Source organism: Schistocerca gregaria, chromosome 1 (assembly GCF_023897955.1).
Source record: "Schistocerca gregaria isolate iqSchGreg1 chromosome 1, iqSchGreg1.2, whole genome shotgun sequence".
NCBI lineage: Eukaryota > Metazoa > Arthropoda > Insecta > Orthoptera > Acrididae > Schistocerca > Schistocerca gregaria.
In genome coordinates this window covers 729,256,920-729,278,481 of record NC_064920.1, presented here as the reverse complement: position 1 = coordinate 729,278,481, position 21,562 = coordinate 729,256,920, and the positions used below count along the sequence as shown (strand labels likewise).

Genomic DNA, 21,562 nt, shown 5'->3' with positions numbered 1-21,562 from the left:
AGAGTCTTTATAGTACTAGCTGTCATGGTGGATTCCATGGGCACCACAAACAGAAGCTTGCTAAATGCATCTACTACAAAAGCCAATGACAGTTCCACTAGGGACATGCAAAATCAATAATCAGGTGCTGGCAATGGGTGCTGGGCTTAGGTAAATCAAAAAATTTCTGTGGTGGGGCAGTCTAGTGATAGACATATTGTCAACAGTGAGAAGTGAATTGTTTGATTTGCATGTCCGTGCCAGCCCGTGTACAATGATGTCGGGAGGGGTGCCTAGTGCATACAGTGCCCCAATGTCTTTGATGGAGAAGGCAAAGAATTTCCTTCTGAAGCAAATGTGGCACTACTGCACAAGATTGATCATTGACCATGTGTAATAGGATAACATTCTGCTGGACAGAAAAGTGGTGCTGAAGAGCAAAATAATGGCATACCACCAGATCACTACTCTGCTCAATTGCTGCAGCCAACTGTTGCAGAAGTACTGCAACAGAATATTGAGACTGGGGTCTGCAGCCAATGCCTGAGCAATCTGATGGTGGACAGTGGGAAAAGCATCGAGTGTTTCATTCTTCTGAAAATTACAGTGAAGGCAAGAGTCCTCTGAAGTGTTGAACACCAAATCAGTGGCAGTTGGTAGATGAGAAAGAGTGTCCATGTTGAATGCTTAGTCATTGGCCTGTGCACAATTTCGTATTGGTAATTGGAGAGGAGTAGAGACCGCCTCTGAAACTTTTGCACCATGCACGGAGGGATTGGCTTGGAAGGGTTGAACAATAAGTTGAAAGGTTTGTGCTCAGCCACCAAGTAGAATTTTCTGTCATATAATTATTGGTGGAATTTGGATACCTGTTTATGATAGCAAGAGCTTCGTACCCAATATGCAAGTAGCTGCACTGCACTTTATTGAGGAGTTTCTATGTAAGGTCCATTTCTGTGTGAGAGAACAGCACTAATTCCATAAGAGGATGTGCCAACCACAAGCACAATGAGTTTGGCAGGATCAAAATGCACCAAATAACATTCACTCAATAAAGCACATCTAAGATTCTGAAATGTGACTTGACACTCTTTGGTCCACTCAGACAGAACATTCTTTCATCAAAGATGATGCGATGGAGCTCCAGTCTGTGCAATGTCTGGAATGAACCAAATGAAATAAGTCAGTTTACCCAACAAAACTTGGATTTCACTGCCATTCTAAGGGGCTGGGAAGTCCCCTGTGGTGATTAAATGTGTCTGCAAAGGGTGGATGCACTGATTATTAATCACATGTGTTAAATATCAAATGTTAGCCTGGAAGAAGGAGCACTTGCCTTTATTAAACTTTAAACCATCATTTGGGACCACTTGAAACAATTTCTGGAGATTGGAAAGACATTCATCGGGAGTACAACCCAAAATGATCATGTCATCCAAATAGTATAAACAATAAGGAACTGTTACAGTCAACGATAACAAATAATGTTGGAAAATTCAAGTGAGTGTCTCAAAAAATAACTCTATGTGAGTGTTGATCACCAAATCTTCTTCTGATTAGTCATCCAAAGGAAGCTGCAAATAAGCATCTTGAAAATCAATGTTGGAAAAGAAATGACTTGCACCAAGTTCGTCCATGAGTTCCTCAGACCATGGCAAAGGAAAAGAGTCAATCATGGTTTGTGGATTTACTGTTCCCTTGAAATAGCACAGAAATGTAATCTGTCTGAAGGTTTCATTATTGCCACTAAAGGTGATGCCCACTGACTGCCTGCTACAGGGAAAATCATACAATTGTCTTGCCAGGATAAGAATTCTTGTACCACCTGATTCGGATAGCATGAGAGACTATCCATGTGTAGCAAAACTGTGGTTGTGCATTGTCTTTCATGGCAATGTAAGCCTCAAAATTATTATCTCTTTTAAGATCTCCTTGAAAATTGTCTCTAAATTCACCACAAATTTGAGCTACTCTCTCTATAGTCAGAGAGGACATTGTCTTGAATTTGCAAACCAAAAATTAAGCAAATCCATGTCAAAAATAGTTTCATTGGCATGTGAACACAAAACTGTGAATGAAACTGTTTTCAGTGTGTCACATGAAGTAGCAGGTAAGCTGCAAATACCTAGTGCAGGAATGTCATGTCCACCATAATCAGAAAGAGATGCCTGCAACTTATGTAGTTTGGGGCTTGCCTAACAATTTGTAAGTATTTGTGTTCAGCAAGGTCACTGATGGACCAGTGTCCAACTACATGCATGCTTTGTGATTGGCAATTTGTTATGTGACAAACAATTTTTATTTGTCTGATGCTGAATAGAAGTGTGTGACTTCTTTTCCTTTGCATTTACTTTGCACTGTTTAAAACTAGAGCTTGGACAAAATTGCATTGACATCCATTGACTGAGACATTTGAGACCATGCAAAGTGCATTTTGAACTTGTGTTTTTACAAACAGACAGCTTGATTGTGACTGTACTTGCCACAATAACAACACTTAGTATCACAACAGGTGCTTCTGTGCTGTGAAACTCCACTAGTTTGCTACCTAGCACACTGAGTCTGTTTGCATTTCTGCCCTTACTGAGACTGTGCACACTGTTGGTGCGAGCTACAAGGACACTCCATTTATTACTAGTATATATTGCAAAAATGCAAGGGGAATCAAAGTTGACTGCTGCAATGTCACACAAGTCCTCTGCTCCACTAATTCCAAAACCTGTTGCAAACTAGTGTCAGAATACTTGAAAATCTATTTGTGTATCCGAGGATCTCACAGATTCTGAGTAATGCCATGCCTGATAATGGCATCACCATAATAACATCCCCAATCACACTGAAATTTGCTGTGGCACTAAGCCGTTATAAGTCTACTACCCACTGCTTATGAGTTCGATTATGTTGCCTCTGCAAATAAAACAATTTGTAACATGCAGCTACCTCTTTAATGTAATTTAATTGGATAGAAAAAAAATCTACTCACCAAGGTATGGCAACAGAACGCACATATGAAAGGTACTCAAATTTACAAGCTTTCAGAACCAGTGGCTCCTTCTTCTGGTATAAGGGTTGAATGGGAAGGAAGGGGGATGAGAGAAGAGGATATTTAGGAAAAGGGTATAATTCGGAAAAGTTGCCAAGAACCCCAAGTCAGGGGAGACTTGCCAAAGCATTGAAGGGAAAGGAAGAGGGATGAAGGAAAAAGATTGGTGAGGTTTATGGAAAGGGGTAGAGTTTGGAAAAGTCACACAGAACCCAGAGTCAGAGGACACTTACCATCCAGAGTTCTGTTTGTCCCTACCTTTAACTTGATGAGCCTGCAGATAAGCATTGAGCCATGCATGGTACTCGAACCACTCCCCCTACATTGAGTCAAAAGCACAGAATGGTGGTATGGGAACAGGTACTGCTGGCTGTGGCAGTGCTGTGATTGGTGGAGGTGGTGGTACAGGGTTTGCTTGTGTAGCGAGCAGTCTGGTCATAATTTCCATTAAATTATTCAGCTACTGCACCTGCAACTGAAAATCTGTGTTAGTAGTGGTTCTATGTGGAGGGCTATCCACGATCAACACACAACAGTAAGAAAGATAAGGGAACACACGAAATAGTTAGGCTCCGAAGGTACAAGAACACACAGTTAATTTAGAGGCAGATGCAGGCCAGCATCTGAAATGAGAACAGAATCAAGAATTGGGAAGCACAGAACCAGTGGCAAATCTGCAAAAAATAGAGAAACACAAATATAAATGTTGTCACCAGGTGGCTGTAGAGTGAGAAGTAGAACCAGGAAACACGTGAGCATATATTCGTCACCTGCGTTGCACCCGCAAGAGGTGGGTGCCAAGGAATAGGTGGGTGCTTACATAAAAAGCAGAGATGATGAGAAGTACACATAATCTGAGTGACTCAATAACTTTACTTGAACAGCAAATCTGAGAGAGAGTCTATTATACAGGCGAGGTCGTTGTAAACAAACATATTCACAGATAGGCTACTATTAACTGCTGAGGTTTTGGCTCTCTCAACTCGCAGAGCACTAGTACACTTATGTCCTTAAGTGATCTGCCCCATCTGCACCCTCTCCCTCCTGTTACCACTTTTTGAACAACTCTCGACTTATTCTTGTACCCTCACTGAAGGGCAGACCTGTAGTTCAGAATGATAGTAGTTCTGTGATCCATTCTGTTTTTTTTTTAATTGTGATTTTAACACATGCAATAGTCCACAAATTAATACAACAAGCAATGTATTGGTATGTGTGGGCATCAGTACAATTTATTATATTAAAAATATGCAGGACTAATATTCTTTTTGGTTATCTACAAAACAGATATTAATTCTGGATGAGGCTACAGCAGCAGTAGATCCTGAAACAGAAGCTTGTGTCCAGAGTACAATAGAGTCAGAGTTCCAGCACTGCACAGTACTCACAATAGCACATCGGCTGAACACTGTTATTCACTGTGACCGTATTATCGTGATGGATAAAGGGCAGGTATGTAAAAAATTTGTTTTTGCATTATTGTGGCTGCAGTATTCAGTGCTAATGAGAATGTTGTAATGACATGTTTAGTTCTGTAACTAACTCAAGTATTATATGTAGATATAATTATATATTATACTTGCAGGTTAAGTGATAAATCAGTTGTTTTTAAATGTGATGTTGCTTCTACGAGGTTTGATCAAAATGTACACGGAAATGTTTAACTTTACGGAGAGTATATATCATATAATCACAGATTTTTGTTATATTGTTGTATTTGCCTGAATATATTTTGACATTGCTAGTAGAAATAGCTGCCTACTTTACTGTTTACTGATGTTTAGTAATGCTTGCTGACTGAGGTGGTGGAAAAAATGGGGCAAAAGGATTGAATTAGTGTCGAATATACAGCAGGATATTCAACAGAGCATCAGTTATCCAAACTAAGCGGGGGATGTGGATGTTGGGAAAACCAGTTTCTTTGAATAATGCAACTGTATACTTTTATTTACCTACAAATCCACATACACTCCTGAAAATGGAAAAAAGAACACATTGACACCGGTGTGTCAGACCCACCATACTTGCTCCGGACACTGCGAGAGGGCTGTACAAGCAATGATCACACGCACGGCACAGCGGACACACCAGGAACCGCGGTGTTGGCCGTCGAATGACGCTAGCTGCGCAGCATTTGTGCACCGCCGCCGTCAGTGTCAGCCAGTTTGCCGTGGCATACGGAGCTCCATCGCAGTCTTTAACACTGGTAGCATGCCGCGACAGCATGGACGTGAACCGTATGTGCAGTTGACAGACTTTGAGCGAGGGCGTATAGTGGGCATGCGGGAGGCCGGGTGGACGTACCGCCGAATTGCTCAACACGTGGGGCGTGAGGTCTCCACAGTACATCGATGTTGTCGCCAATGGTCGGCGGAAGGTGCACGTGCCCGTCGACCTGGTACCGGACCGCACCGATGCACGGATGCACGCCAAGACCGTAGGATCCTACACAGTGCCGTAGGGGACCGCACCGCCACTTGCCAGCAAATTAGGGACACTGTTGCTCCTGGGGTATCGGCGAGGACTATTCGCAACCGTCTCCATGAAGCTGGGCTACGGTCCCGCACACCGTTAGGCCGTCTTCCGCTCACGCCCCAACATCGTGCAGCCCGCCTCCAGTGGTGTCGCGACAGGCGTGAATGGAGGGACGAATGGAGACGTGTCGTCTTCAGCGATGAGAGTCGCTTCTGCCTTGGTGCCAATGATGGTTGTATGCATGTTTGGCGCCGTGCAGGTGAGCACCACAATCAGGACTGCATATGACCGAGGCACACAGGGCCAACAGCCGGCATCATGGTGTGGGGAGCGGTCTCCTACACTGGCCGTACACCTCTGGTGATCGTCGAGGGGACACTGAATAGTGCACGGTACATCCAAACCGTCATCGAAGCCGTCGTCCTACCATTCCTAGACCGGCAAGGGAACTTGCTGTTCCAACAGGACAATGCACGTCCGCATGTATCCCGTGCCACCCAACGTGCTCTAGAAAGTGTAAGTCAACTACCCTGGCCAGCAAGATCTCCGGATCTGTCCCCCATTGAGCATGTTTGGGACTGGATGAAGCGTCGTCTCACGCTGTCTGCACGTCCAGCATGAACGCTGGTCCAACTGAGGCGCCAGGTGGAAATGGCATGGCAAGCCGTTCCACAGGACTACATCCAGCATCTCTACGATCGTCTCCATGGGAGAATAGCAGCCTGCATTGCTGCGAAAGGTGGATATACACTGTACTAGTGCCGACATTGTGCATGCTCTGTTGCCTGTGTCTATGTGTCTGTGGTTCTGTCAGTGTGATCATGTGATGTATCTGACCCCAGGAATGTGTCAACAAAGTTTCCCCTTCCTGGGACAATGAATTCACGGTGTTCTTATTTCAATGTCCAGGAGTGTATGTTTATAGTAATCTTTATTATGTTTATAGTAACATGAATCTCTTTTATTATTAAAAGTGCAAGAACAGTAGAAGTGTATGTAATCAGGGTTGCCACAGGTTCTGGAAATCAGCGAATCTCAAACACGTCAGGGAAATTTGAAAAAGAAAGCAGTGGACAAATCTTGTTTTTGTCTCAGTAGATGTAATGGTTTGTTTACTAAGTTGTCATGCATCGTTGCTGGCTGGGTGTAGCTGAGTATGTGTGCCACATCCCTGCTCCCACGTTACTACTGCTCCTCTCCTTCCTACCAATCCTTCCAGCTTTCAGTCAGTGCTGCCACCACGTCTTGTAACTAGCCTAGCAACTGCCAACAAGAGGCAAGGAGGCATAAGGAGTGGTTTCTCTTGACTTAAAAGTGTTTTAATCAGGCCATGCTTGCTTTAAAATTCAATGGCCCTCCAAGATTTTCATTAAATTGAATTGCCTTTTCATATAGAATGGGGCAAGAGAGAGGTTCTCCTCGTATGAACCACTTGTAAACAGCATCATATCTAGATATGTGTTCATGGTGAGCTTCATATTTTTATGACTTATGGACCAACAAGTAGAATAAAGCTTAGATATAAAATTTGTGATGCTCTTTTTTTTTTAATTGTCAGCTTACAAAACTTGTCCTCATTACATAACATAGTTTCAAATTCAGCTACCTCTAACCTTTTATTAATCTCTTATTTATCATTCACAGAAAGGACAACACATTTTTGTTTAGGCATTTTATACCGCAAGTGTACTTTATGTGGGAAAGTTGACAGACGTGTTTGTAACAGAGCCCAAACAGTTACTACTGTTAGCAACTCAACATTGGTGTGAGGGATAAGGACAATATCATAGCTGAAGGGCAGGGAGGCATGCATGAGTAAGTAACACTTCAGTTAAGTGGTCGTTTGGTTGACTGATATTTGGATAATCGACACTCTACTGCATCAGTTTTGATTAATCTTCTGAGGGTACAATAAGCATTTGAAAATGGTACAAATTTTACAAAAATAACTATTTGTTGAAGATGTTAAACTCTCTAGATGCTCCTGTACTTCAGCAGCTGGTGTCTATGTTCAGAATGTGAGGAAACTGGTTACTGACAATCACTGATTCATTATCATAAAGATGGCTGATGATATTGGCATATCATCTTTTCCCAGGATCATTGTAGATTCTTGCAGAGAGTAGTTTCAGTGGTTTCTGAACTGAGCTCATCCATTTCAGTTCCAGGATCAGTGTTGGGGTCACAACAATACCATACTCACATGCGTATACACTCCTGGAAATTGAAATAAGAACACCGTGAATTCATTGTCCCAGGAAGGGGAAACTTTATTGACACATTCCTGGGGTCAGATACATCACATGATCACACTGACAGAACCACAGGCACATAGACACAGGCAACAGAGCATGCACAATGTCGGCACAAGTACAGTGTATATCCACCTTTCGCAGCAATGCAGGCTGCTATTCTCCCATGGAGACGATCGTATAGATGCTGGATGTAGTCCTGTGGAACGGCTTGCCATGCCATTTCCACCTGGCACCTCAATTGGACCAGCGTTAATGCTGGACGTGCAGACCGCGTGATACGACGCTTCATCCAGTCCCAAACATGCTCAATGGGGGACAGATCCGGAGATCTTGCTGGCCATGGTAGTTGACTTACACCTTCTAGAACACGTTGGGTGGCACGGGATACATGCGGACGTGCATTGTCCTGTTGGAACAGCAAGTTCCCTTGCCGGTCTAGGAATGGTAGGACGACGGCTTCGATGACGGTTTGGATGTACCGTGCACTATTCAGTGTCCCCTCGACGATCACCAGAGGTGTACGGCCAGTGTAAGAGATCGCTCCCCACACCATGATGCCGGGTGTTGGCCCTGTGTGCCTCGGTCGTATGCAGTCCTGATTGTGGCGCTCACCTGCACGGCACCAAACACGCACACGACCATCATTGGCACCAAGGCAGAAGCGACTCTCATCGCTGAAGACGACATGTCTCCATTCGTCCCTCCATTCACGCCTGTCGCGACACCACTGGAGGCGGGCTGCACGACGTTGGGGCGTGAGCGGAAGACGGCCTAACGGTGTCCGCTGTGCTGTGTGTGTGATCATTGCTTGTACAGCCCTCTCGCAATGTCCGGAGCAAGTATGGTGGGTCTGACACACCGGTGTCAATGTGTTCTTTTTCCCTGTCTCTGTGCACTGCTGCATCAGGCTCCAAGACCGGATCAAATGCCATGTTGTGCTTCCCCATCTAAGTGCGTCAGTAATAGTGCATTATATTAATATGTGCCTATGCCACATATTACTAAGCAGTAAAGGAAACAAAAGAAAAGTTCGGAGTAGGAATTAAACTCCATGGAGAAGAAATAAAAACTTTGAGGTTCGCCGATGATATTGTAATTCTGTCAGAGACAGCAAAGGACTTGGAAGAGCAGTTGAATGGAATGGACAGTGTCTTGAAAGGAGGGTATAAGATGAACAGCAACAAAACGGAAATGAGGATAATGGAATGTAGTCAAATTAAGTCGGGTGATGCTGAGGGAATTATATTAGGAAATGAGACACTTAAAGTAGTAAAGGAGTTTTGCTACTTGGGGAGAAAAATAACTGATTATGGTCGATGTAGAGAGGATATAAAATGTAGACTGGCAATGGCAAGGAAAGCGTTTCTGAAGAAGAGGAATTTGTTAACATCAAGTATAGATTTAAGTGTCAGGAAGTCATTTCTGAAAGTATTTGTATGGAGTGTAGCCATGTATGGAAGTGAAACATGGACAATAAATAGTTTGAACAAGAAGAGATTAGAAGCTTTCAAAATGTGGTGCTACAGAAGAATGCTGAAGATTAGATGGGTAGACCACATAACTAATGAGGAGGTATTCAATAGGATTGGGGAGAAGAGAAGTTTGTTGCACATCTTGACTAGAAGAAGGGATCGGTTGGTAGTACATGTTCTGAAGCATCAAGGGATCAGCCATTTAGTATTGAAGGGCAGGGTGGAAGGTAAAAATCATAGAGGGAGACCAAGAGATGAATACACTAAGCATAATCAGAAGGATGTAGGCTGCAGTAGGTACTGGGAGATGAAGAAGCTTGCACAGGATAGAGTAGCATGGAGAGCTGCATCAAACCAGTCTCAGAACTGAAGACCACAACAACAACATGCCACATATTACTATGAACAGTTCACAGACAGAACTACCTGCCGTTGCTGTCACTAGCCAGCTGTATGAGGACATGCCAACCATATCTCTGGCGACCCCAAGCACTGACATCTCCAGGTGCCACCATATCTCCACTGACTGGCCCTCTGCCACAGCACTCACACTAATGTCACTATGAAGGGTGTGAGCCCCAAAAATATACTAGCTACAGGCTGATCACCTGTGTTTTCTTGCAGATCTCAAGCTATACTCTCCAAGAGGTGAAGTGTGTAGCACCCATACCGCAGAAATGTGTGACTGCAGAACTCCAGTTACAGTAAGCCTGAAGACAGCAAGTGTTGTCATCCACTGGTGTGCACATTTATCATTAGGACAAGTTCTGGCAATGTGTGCCAAGCATGGGTGGGACTCGGACAAACCAGTGCAAGCTGTGCAACAGTACTGTGCAGACTCGTATTCCGGAGTCTGATTCTCTACTTGTAAACCGTGCGGGTCAAGCTTCGCATGAGCTTCCCACCACCCCAGGCATGAAGTTCATTTGGTGCTGTTCAACTAATTTTTGTTTCGTCATGTAAAGTACACCATTCCCTATGGGTTGAGAAGAAAGTAGTGTGTTTCTTTTCAAACAAGCATTCGTTGTTTTCTCAATTCACACCATTGAGCACCATGCTCTTATAATTGAAGACTGTGTACCCTCCATGACCAAGGTATTTTCCCAGACAGGTTAAAATATGCCATTGTCAGGCCTCGCTACGAAGAGGGGGACACCGCATATGAAGAGCGTTTGAAAAGTCCATGCAAACTCCGAGAGATGGCACCAGCGGCATGTATCGAGGTCATGTTTAGTTAGTAGCATCTTTGGAAAGAATGCACACCAAGTTTTAGCCATATTGGTCTATTTCTTTGTGTTTGGCATTCCTGTGAATCAAGGAAGTCGAATGACTGTCAAAACATGGACTAAAAGAATTTCGTGTGGTGATTAAACATTACTTTATGAAAGGCAAAACGCCTCAGGAGACAAGAAGCTTGACAAACATTACAGTGACTCTGCACCTTCAATTAGAACAGTTTATAAGTGATTTCAAAATATTCAGAATGGCCATATGGGCACAAGTGATGCTGAACATTCTGGACGCCCTGTGGAAGTTACGACTCCAAAAATCATTGATAAAATCCATGATATGGTGATGGTTGACAGAAGAGTTAAGGTGCGTGAGATTTCTAGTGCTGTGGGCATCTCGAATGAATGGGTACATAATATTTTGCGTAAACATTTGGACATGAGAAAGCTATCCACAAGACGGGTTCCTAAATTGCTCAGCTTTACCAAAAACGGAATTATGTGAAGTGTTGCAAGGATGGTTTGCTGCTGTTCAGGAAGAATCTGCATGACTTAAAGCATCGTTTTGTATCTGTGGATGAAACATGGATGTATTACTATACTCCTGAGACCAAGCAACAATCTAAACAATGGGTTACCAAGGGAGAATCTGCACCAACAATGGTGAAGACCATTCCTTTGGCCAGAAAGGTTATGGTGGCTGTCTTTTGGGATTTGCAAGGGATAATCCTCATCAACTATCTGGGAAAGGGTAAAACTATTACAGTTGCATATTATTCATTGTTATTGGACCGTTTGAAAACCAAGCTGCAAAAGGTAACGCCGGCGATTGAACTGCAGAAAAGTCCGTTTCCATCACTACAGTCCACCAGCATACACCTCTGGTGTTGTAGTCACAAAATTCATGGAAATAGGATTCCAACTTCTTTCACATCCCCCAATACTCCAGACTTGGCTCCCTTGGACTACTATTTGTTTCCCAATTTGAAGAAATGGCTATTGGGACAAAGATTTTATTCAAGTGAGGAGGTGATTGCAGCAACTAATAGATTTTTTGCAGACTTGGACAATTCCTATTATTCAGAAGGGATCAACAAATTAGTATAGCATTGGATGAAGTGTATAAGTCTAAAAGGGGGCTATGTCGAAAAATAAAAAAGGTTTACCCCAAACACTTAGGTGGTTTTTTTTGCATGGACTTTTCAAATGCCCCTCGTATGTCAATAATTAACAGCCAGTATCCTTGCTTACAGCATTTTCAAAAATCTTCGAGAAAATAATGTACTCAGTAGTGGTTAGCCACTCAACAGTAATGGGATACTTAGTAAACACCATTCAGATTTCAAAAATGCTGTCCTACTTAGACAGCAGTATACAATTTCACTGACCACATAATGGAGTCTTTAAATAGTAAAATGTCACCAATAGGAATTTTCTGTGACTTGTCCAAAGCATTTGATTGTGTGAACCATTACATTACATTACAGAAATTACAATTGTATGGTATAAATGGAATAGCACATGAGTGGTTCAAGTAATACCTACAGAACAGGAAACAAAACGTTTCTTTATATGGGTCAAGTGATTTAAATAAGTTTGCCACTTCATCTAACTAGGGCGAAATTAGATGTTCCACAGGGTTCAATCGTGGGTACCCTTCTGTTCTTGATGTATATGAACGACCTCCCTTCTTATCTGAAACAAGAAGCTGAACTGACACTGTTTGCTGATGATACAAACATCCTTATTATTCCAGTAAAAGAAACTCCAATTGAAAATGATACAAATAAGGTCTTTGGAAAAGTTATTAATTGGTTTTCTGCTAATAGGATAGCTCTAAACTTTGAAAAAACACTGTACATCCAATTATCTGCTGCAAAAAGTACAGTTCCTTCAATAAATATAACACATCAACAGAAATCAGTAAACATTGTAGAGCGTACTAAGTTTTTGGGTGTACATATAGATGAGAATTTTAATTGGAAAATTAATATTTTGGATCTTCTAAAGTGACTAGATTCAGCAACTTATGCAATCACAATAATTGCCAATTTTGAGAATATAGAAATTAGTAAACTAACATACTTTGCACACTTTCACTCTCTGATGTCATATGGAATAATATTTTGGGGTAACTCAACACTTAGACAAAAAGTATGCACAGCTGAAAAGAAAGTGGTTAGAATAATGTTTGGGGTTCATTGTCTCACACCTTGTAGGCGTCTTTTTAAAAGACTAGGAATTCTTGGAACAGCCTCACAGTAAATTTACTCACTAATGAAATTTGTTCTCAACAACATGGACCAGTTTAAAAACAACAGTGATATTCATGATTATAATACCAGAAAAAAGAAAGACTTACACTATCCTTTACTCAACCTGTCTTTGGCACAGAAAGCAGTAAAGTATGCTGCCATAAAATTTTTTGACAAATTACCAGATGAAATCTCCTTGACAACTCCTGTTGTTCACCAACCTAAGTTCAGCACAGGATCAACATAGCTCATCTCAAACCAACACTTTTTCGACTTTTTTCACACTTTTATCTCTCCCTATATAAATTTCTATTTACTTTCACTTTAACTTCATATTACCCTTTCCACCTTCTAATACCATGTCAACCTCACAACATCCCTACAACGACCCCATTAAATTTTATTTACATTCCCTCCGCAAACATGCCTTCACCCTAGCCAGATTACGCTCCCATATTTTATTTACTCAGGCTTGTCTGACATTTGGCATTACCCCCAAAGGCCTCACACTTAAAGTTCCCATCTCTGGCTGCAATCCTTCTTTCCATCAGTCCTGATACCAGTTCCAAACAGCATAATCCGTAGCCCTCACCCGCCTAATCCTTCACCTATACATGACTCGGCCAATGAACACACCCGTCAACTCCTATCCCAAATCAAAGTCATCAATCTTTCCTCTCCCACATCCACACAGGTTGTACATAGCATCCTCCTACAGGCCAACCGCAAATTAGAACAGCATGCCACCCTCCACCTCAAAAAACTATCCAATCTCCTGGTTTCCCACCTCCGTAAAGGCAACTCACTCACCCTCCACAAACTTTCCAACAAACCTCAACCTCCTCTCAATGCACACAGACCCAGTCTCTCCCATCTACTCAATCTCCCACTTCCAGCTCCACTCCCCCCAACACCTCAAAATTCTAGTCAACACAATCTGGAACCACAACACCCCAATTCAGTAGTTAAACTTTCCTCCAAACCCCTCTCCCAATCCGAAACCTCTGTCCTATCCAAAGGCCTCACCTTCAGCCCCACTCCCAGGTTCAACCAAACTGCCCTTGTCAAAGATTTACTGTCCTACACTCGTAGTCTCTGCTGGAAATATCACTTTGCCACGAAGAAAAATAATCCTGATCCCACTCCTAATTATCCAACTCCCAAGACACTATCCAAATTGAACCCTGCCTGGAACAATTCCGTCCTCCATCACAGCTGGACCCACCTCCTCTTCCTCAAAATCACCCTCTCCAAACCTTCCAGGAATTTCTCACTTCCAGCCTTGCCTCTCAATCTTTCTTGAAAAACCTTAATCCTACTCCCAACATCACCACAGCCGAAGCCCAGGCTATCCGTGATCTGAAAGCTGACCGATCCATCATCATTCTTCCAGCTGACAAGGGTTCCACAACCGTGGTACTTGATCGTCGGGAGTATGTGGCTGAGGGACTGCGTCAGCTTTCAGACGACTCTACATACAAAGTTTGCCAAGGTAATCCCATTCCTGATGTCCAGGCGGAGCTTAAAGGAATCCTCAGAACCTTAGGCCCCCTACAAAACCTTTCACCTGACTCCATCAAACTCCTGACCCCACCGACACCTCACACTCCTACCTTCTACCTACTTCCTAAAATTCACAAACCCAAACATCCTGGCCGCCCCATTGTAGCTGGTTACCAAGCCCCCACAGAACGTATCTCTGCCTACGTAGATCAACACCTTCAACCCATTACATGCAGTCTCCCATACTTCATCAAAGACACCAACCACTTTCTCGAACGCCTGGAATCCGTACCCAGTCTGTTACCCCGGAAACCATCCTTGTAACCATTGATGCCACTTCCCTATACACAAATATCCCGCACGTCCAGGGCCTCGCTTCAATGGAGCACTTCCTTTCACGCCGATCACCTGCCACCCTACCTAAAACCTCTTTCCTCTTATAACCTCTTTCCCCATATATATATATATATATTAAAAACAAAGATTCCAAGACTTACCAAGCGGGAAAGCGCTGGTTGATAGGCACAATGAATAAAACACACAAACACACACACAGAATTTGAGCTTTCGCAACCGGCGGCTGCTTCGTCAGGAAAGAGGGAAGGAAAAGGAAAGATGAAAGGATGTGGGTTTTAAGGGAGAGGGTAAGGAGTCATTCCAATCCCGGGAGCGGAAAGTCTTACCTTAGGGGGAAAAAAGGATAGGTATATACTCGCGCGCGCGCGCACACACACACACACACACACACACACACACACACACACACACACACACATACACATATGCATATCCATCCATACATACACAGACACACAGACACAAGCAGACATATTTAAAGGCAAAGAGTATTGGCAGAGATGTAAGTCAAGGCGGAAGTGTGGAGGCAAAGATGATGTTGAATGACAGGTGAGATATGAGTGGCGGCAACTTGAACTTAGCGGAGATTGAGGCCTGGTGGATAACGAGAAGAGAGGATATATTGAAGGGCAAGTTCCCATCTCCGGAGTTCGGATAGGTTGGTGTTGGTGGGTAGTATCCAGATAACTCGGACGGTGTAACACTGTGCCAAGATGTGCTGGCTGTGCACCAAGCCATGTTTAGCCACAGGGTGATCCTCATTACCAACAAACACTGTCTGCCTGTGTCCATTCATGCGAATGGACAGTTTGTTGCTGGTCATTCCCACATAGAAAGCGTCACAGTGTAGGCAGGTCAGTTGGTAAATCACGTGGATGGTTTCACACGTAGCTCTGCCTTTGATTGTGTACACCTTCCGGGTTACAGGACTGGAGTAGGTGGTGGTGGGAGGGTGCATGGACAGGTTTTACAGCGGGAGCGGTTGCAAGGGTAGGAGCCAGAGGGTAGGGAAGGTGCTTTGGGGGTTTTATAGGGATGAACCAAGAGGTTACGAAGGTTAGGTGGACGGCGGAAAGACACTCTTGGTAGAGTGGGGAGGATTTCATGAAGGATGGATCTCATTTCGGGGCAGGATTTTAGGAAGTCGTATCCCTGCTGGAGAGCCACATTCAGAGTCTGATCCAGTCCCAAGAAGTATCCTGTCACAAGTGGGGAACTTTTGGGGTACTTCTGTGAGAGGTTCTGGGTTTGAGGGGATGAGGAAGTGGCTCTGGTTATCTGCTTCTGTACCAGGTCGGGAGGGTAGTTGCGGGATGCGAAAGCTGTTTTCAGGTTGTTGGTGTAATGGTCGAGGGATTCAGGACTGGAGCAGATTCGTTTGCCACGAAGGCCTAGGCTGTAGGGAAGGGACCGTTTGATGTGGAATGGGTGGCAGCTGTCATAATGGAGGTACTGTTGCTTGTTGGTGGGTTTGATGTGGACGGATGTGTGAAGCTGGCCATTGGACAGATGGAGGTCAACGTCAAGGAAAGTGGCATGGGATTTGGAGTAGGACCAGGTGAATCTGATGGAACCAAAGGAGTTGAGGTTGGAGAGGAAATTCTGGAGTTGTTCTTCATTGTGAGTCCAGATCATGAAGATGTCGTCAATAAATCTGTACCAAACTTTGGGTTGGCAGGCTTGGGTAACCAAGAAGGCTTCCTCTAAGCGACCCATAAATAGGTTGGCATACGAGGGGGCCATCCTGGTACCCATGGCTGTTCCCTTTAATTGTTGGGATGTCTGGCCTTCAAAAGTGAAGAAGTTGTGGGTCAGGATGAAGCTGGCTAAGGTGATGAGGAAAGAGGTTTTAGGTAGGGTGGCAGGTGATCAGCGTGAAAGTAAGTGCTACATTGCAGCGAGGCCCTGGACGTGTGGGATATTTGTGTATAGGGAAGTGGCATCAATGCTTATAAGGATGGTTTCCGGGGGTAACAGACTGGGTAAGGATTCCAGGCATTCGAGAAAGTGGTTGGTGTCTTTGATGAAGGATGGGAGACTGCATGTAATGGGTTGAAGGTGTTGATCTACGTAGGCAGAGATACGTTCTGTTGGGGCTTGGTAACCAGCTACAATGGGGCGGCCAGGATGTTTGGGTTTGTGAATTTTAGGAAGTAGGTAGAAGGTAGGAGTGCGAGGTGTCGGTGGGGTCAGGAGTTTGATGGAGTCAGGTGAAAGGTTTTGTAGGGGGCCTAAGGTTCTGAGGATTCCTTGAAGCTCTGCCTGGACATCAGGAATGGGATTACCTTGGCAAACTTTGTATGTAGAGTTGTCTGAAAGCTGACGCAGTCCCTCAGCCACATACTCCCGACGATCAAGTACCATGGTCGTGGAACCCTTGTCAGCTGGAAGAATGATGATGGATCGGTCAGCTTTCAGATCACGGATGGCCTGGGCTTCGGCTGTGGTGATGTTGGGAGTAGGATTAAGGTTTTGAGAGGCAAGAAATATTGAGAGGCAAGGCTGCTTGTACCTGTGTGTGTATGGATGGATATGTGTGTGTGTGTGTGTGTGTGTGTGTGTGTGTGTGTGTGTGTGTGTGTGTGTGCGCGCGAGTATATACCTATCCTTTTTTCCCCCTAAGGTAAGTCTTTCCGCTCCCGGGATTGGAATGACTCCTTACCCTCTCCCTTAAAACCCACATCCTTTCATCTTTCCTTTTCCTTCCCTCTTTCCTGACGAAGCAGCCGCCGGTTGCGAAAGCTCAAATTTTGTGTGTGTGTTTGTGTGTTTTATTCATTGTGCTTATCTACCAGCACTTTCCCGCTTGGTAAGTCTTGGAATCTTTGTTTTTTCTGTATTTGTATGGATGGGTGTGTGTGTGTGTGTGTGTGTGTGTGTGTGTGTGTGTGTGTGTGTGTGTGCGAACGAGTATATACCTATCCTTTTTTCCCCCTGAGTTAAGTCTTTCCGCTCCCGGGATTGGAATGACTCCTTGCCCTCTCCCTTAAAACCCTCATCCTTTTGTCTTTCCCTCTCCTTCCCTCTTTCCTGAAGAAGCAACCGTTGGTTACGAAAGCTAGAAATTTTGTGTGTTATTTTATTGTGCCTGTCTACCGGCGCTTTCCTGCTTGGTAATTCTTGGAATCTTTGTTTTTAATATATTTTTCCCATGTGGAAGTTTCTTTCTTGTGTGTGTGTGTGTGTGTGTGTGTGTGTATGTTAAAAAATCTTGTTTCGTATGTGCATTTCTTGTGCACTTGACATGTTCTATATCATAACGGGTACCATACCATGCATGCATGGAACACACAAGCAACTAGATAACTAACTAACTAACTAAGGGCAACATCTGGAGTGAGCTCAACAGGAAAGCAAACATGAAAACTGGTGCAAAAGTCAGACTGACCTCAACAACCAATGCAGTGGAGACTGTTTCCCCATTAACCTCAAGCTGTGGATATTGCCCTCCAAGCCATTGGGCTTGTCCGTATACAGTTCCAGGATCCATGTTTAATCAAGTCAGTGTTGGGTGAGGAAGATCACATGTAGAAATCATGTCAGGGCCACCAGTGAAGAGGAAATATTTGGAGATCACCAATTACAAGTTAGTCATGTAGTGAACTGGCTTTATTACCACACCAATGCACTACTTTCAGAAAGGACGTTAGGCTGAGGGCACGGTGATGGGAATTGATAAAAAGAGCATGTTTGTCAAATAATACATTTATTCATCACAAATCAGTACATGACCAACTGACCATAGTTTCTGTTCACAGACTGCAGTAAATGGTGTTAATACAAATAGTTTCACTCAAACACTGGTCCTGGAGGGTATTCACTCCTCAGTGGAAGGAGCACACCATCCAACAACATGACTGCAGCAAGACAGTGGATCCATGTCCTAAATGAAATGAGCTACTTCCTTCTCAACCTATGCGGAGCTGTGTACTTTGCAAAAATGGCAAAATGAAAACAAAATTAATAATGCCAAATTAACTTGACATGTGCTGGTGGGGAGCTCACACATAGCTCAACCCATGTGGTTCACAGGTAGCAGAATCAGACACAGGAATATGTGTCTCCATGGTACTGTTGCTCACCTCACACAGGTTTGTCTGACTAGGCTCGTGCATGGCACACTGTTGCCAAACTTTGGCCTAACAGCAATATGTGTGTTGGTGGATGCCATGTGCCGCTCACTTTGTTCAGGCTGTAAGTCCAGTTCTGCAGTTCATGCATTTCTGTAGTACAGTTGGCACAAGTTCGTAAAATATAAACTAAAATTTATTTGCAGAGACATATCCTGCATGAAAATTAACAATGACGAAGAGTGAGAGAATGAATACAATACAAGAATTTTTCAATTGTACTGATGTGACAGTGAGTCATTGGAGGGAGCTCTTTCTTATTGTACACAAAAAGTCATGATGACTGATAAAGTGCTATTCAGCAGAGTCACAGCAGTGATTAATATTGAGAACCACATTTACTGGGAATAAGCATGGATAAAAATTTTCCAAAATTACAAAGGTTAGAAATAAGTGGGTCTTTTGTATCATTACTGTATCACTCTTGCTGGAATTTTCTCCATTTCTTAGCCGTCATACTCTGCTGTTTTGAGTCATACCACATTCACCTTCAGTGTATAATGTTCAACAAAAAAATACACAGAATTATCATTTTTCTCAAAATATCTTTATTTTGTCCCCTTCAAAATAGTCACCATTAAATATAATACATTTGTGTCAGCATTTTTAAAACACAATTTTAAATGATATTTAGCTCCTTCATTGATCCTACATTGATTCTGTGATGCTAGTTATTTTCAGCTTCAAGAATAGGATGATATCATTTGGAGCCATGTCTAGCAGAGACATGATAAGGATATGGCTTTTAGTCAAAAATTGATGAACATATGGGGAAGTGTGAACAGCTACATTAATGTGGTACTTTTACCATGAAATATTTGGCCACAAGTAAGAGCATTTTCTGCAGATTGCTTCATTCATGCCCCTTTTAGGTTCTCGGAGAAAATAACTCCTGACCCACTACACCATTGAAATTGAATATCACAGTGAGCAGAACCTTCTTGCAACATTGAACTTCAGAAGCAGTTTCAAAATCATTGTAAGCATTATTCAGCAACTTCTGAACAATGCTAATTTAGTGCTGGTTTTGGATGAAAATCACTGATTTCAGAACAGATCTGCCTTTCGCACATTTTTTAACCCAAAACAATGCAAAAGTTGCTTGGCATGAGCCAAGTTATACTGGATGATTTTTTCTGATGATGGACTTGTTAAGCTGAAAATGGATTTTTGTTTTTCATTAATAAACATGAAGTAGTTTTGTCGAGCAGTGGCAAAATACTCATGTAGCTACACTGCAGAATTCATAGTTAATGGAACTCAGCACCTTATTCTTAATGAGGAGAAATTGTCAGATTTGAATATAGGTTCAGGCATACTACACAGAAATTTTATAAGGCCATAACTACTCATGATATGTATAAATGTCCTGGTGGATAATGCTTTTCACAGAGTATGTTATATAGAGGGAAGTTGAGACACCAGAAAATTGCCGTAGGCTGCTGCAAGACTTGTAGAGGGTCTACACTTGCTGCAGGGGCTGTCAGTCGATCTTTGACATAAACCAGTGTAACGCAATGGGCACAAACTGCTGAAAGGACCAATCACTGTTTGTTTACACAATTGGCAGTCAGTCACTGGAATCAACCAGAATTGGGGAAATTATAGTGTTTGTTGAATTATTGTCACCTCACATGAGACAGTTGCTTGTGGAATATATTTGTAGGTATAGATTTGTCCTCATAATTCATTTTTAAATACACCATACCAGCTTAAATTTCAATGATTAGATGATTGTTTCATTCCTATTCCTGACCCCTAATAACTGTGAAAGCTAGTGAAACATGTTGCAGAAGTATATTAGTCATTATTTCTCCTGCTCAATAAAAGCAGCAGAAAGACATCCACGATTGTTACCAGGTGAAAATTTCAGTAGTTCATCTTCTGTAAGCCCTTAAAACATAACGTGAACAAAAACCATGATTTTGAAGAAGTAATATATATTTTCATCGTTCTTTACTATCAAATGATCAATGATGTCCTAGAAACTGTTGAATAAAACAATACGATTTATGTATGTATAACTGTGACAATGTTTGGTTGCAGGTTGTGGAAATGGATGCACCACGGAATCTTTTGTCCAATCCTGACTCAGTATTCAATATGATGTGTTCTGCGTCTGATGCATAACTGGAAAGCAGCTGTGACAACTGATATGGATTTGGTTACTTATAACAATACACATGAAATAATGTAAATTTTCACAGAAACTATCAACTGAATTACAGACATCACATAATTTGGCACAACTGGCCGAATGAGTGTGGTAAAGATTCATTGCATAAATTGTGGTGCCATAGTGCAAACAATGATCTTTTACAAATCCTTCTATCTTTATTCATTTACATAGCATCAGACTGCTTTGAATGTTTCACACTCACTGTAAGCAAACAGTAGAGCATCAGTTCCCTCAAATGCAGCATCATAAAATATATATTTCTGGTTATGTGCAGCTTGTGTGAGAGTCACCCACTGAGTATCACCAACTGACTTAGGTTATCATCAGTCCTTATAGCTCTATAATTTATTCTCATTATTTATTAATATCAGATGTAACTCGTGTATGTACATTTGTCCTGTAAAAGAAAAAATATATTCATCTTTAAGTTCTTTACACTTTGTGTTTTTACTATGTGTTTAATTATAGGCTAATTCCATTCTTACCATCAGGGTGTATTGTAAGATGAATTGAAGAGGAAAGGAAGGGATGAAAATGCTGTATAAGTAAATATTTGTCTTCTGTGCTCTCTCTTTTTATTTTTCATCCAAAAATACATCAGTGAAGTATTTTGCACTAATCAATCACAAGTCCATAAGGACTGTAATAACTTATTTGCCAATAATAGTACAAGTTAATTGCTTAA

General features: G+C 42.6%; 1 protein-coding gene across 9 annotated transcripts in view; it reads left to right on the top strand.

The window, feature by feature from the left end:
* Positions 1-21,312, top strand: part of LOC126267010 (ATP-binding cassette sub-family C member 5-like) — a 531,190-nt gene extending 509,878 nt beyond the window's left edge. For all 9 annotated transcript variants that reach the window (XM_049971782.1, XM_049971823.1, XM_049971815.1 and 6 more), the window contains 2 exons: positions 4,310-4,474; positions 20,745-21,312. In XM_049971782.1, the coding sequence (XP_049827739.1) occupies positions 4,310-4,474; positions 20,745-20,828 (249 nt within the window). In that variant the 3' untranslated portion in view covers positions 20,829-21,312. The remainder of the gene's footprint in view (positions 1-4,309; positions 4,475-20,744) is intronic.
* Positions 21,313-21,562: the final 250 nt, after the last annotated feature.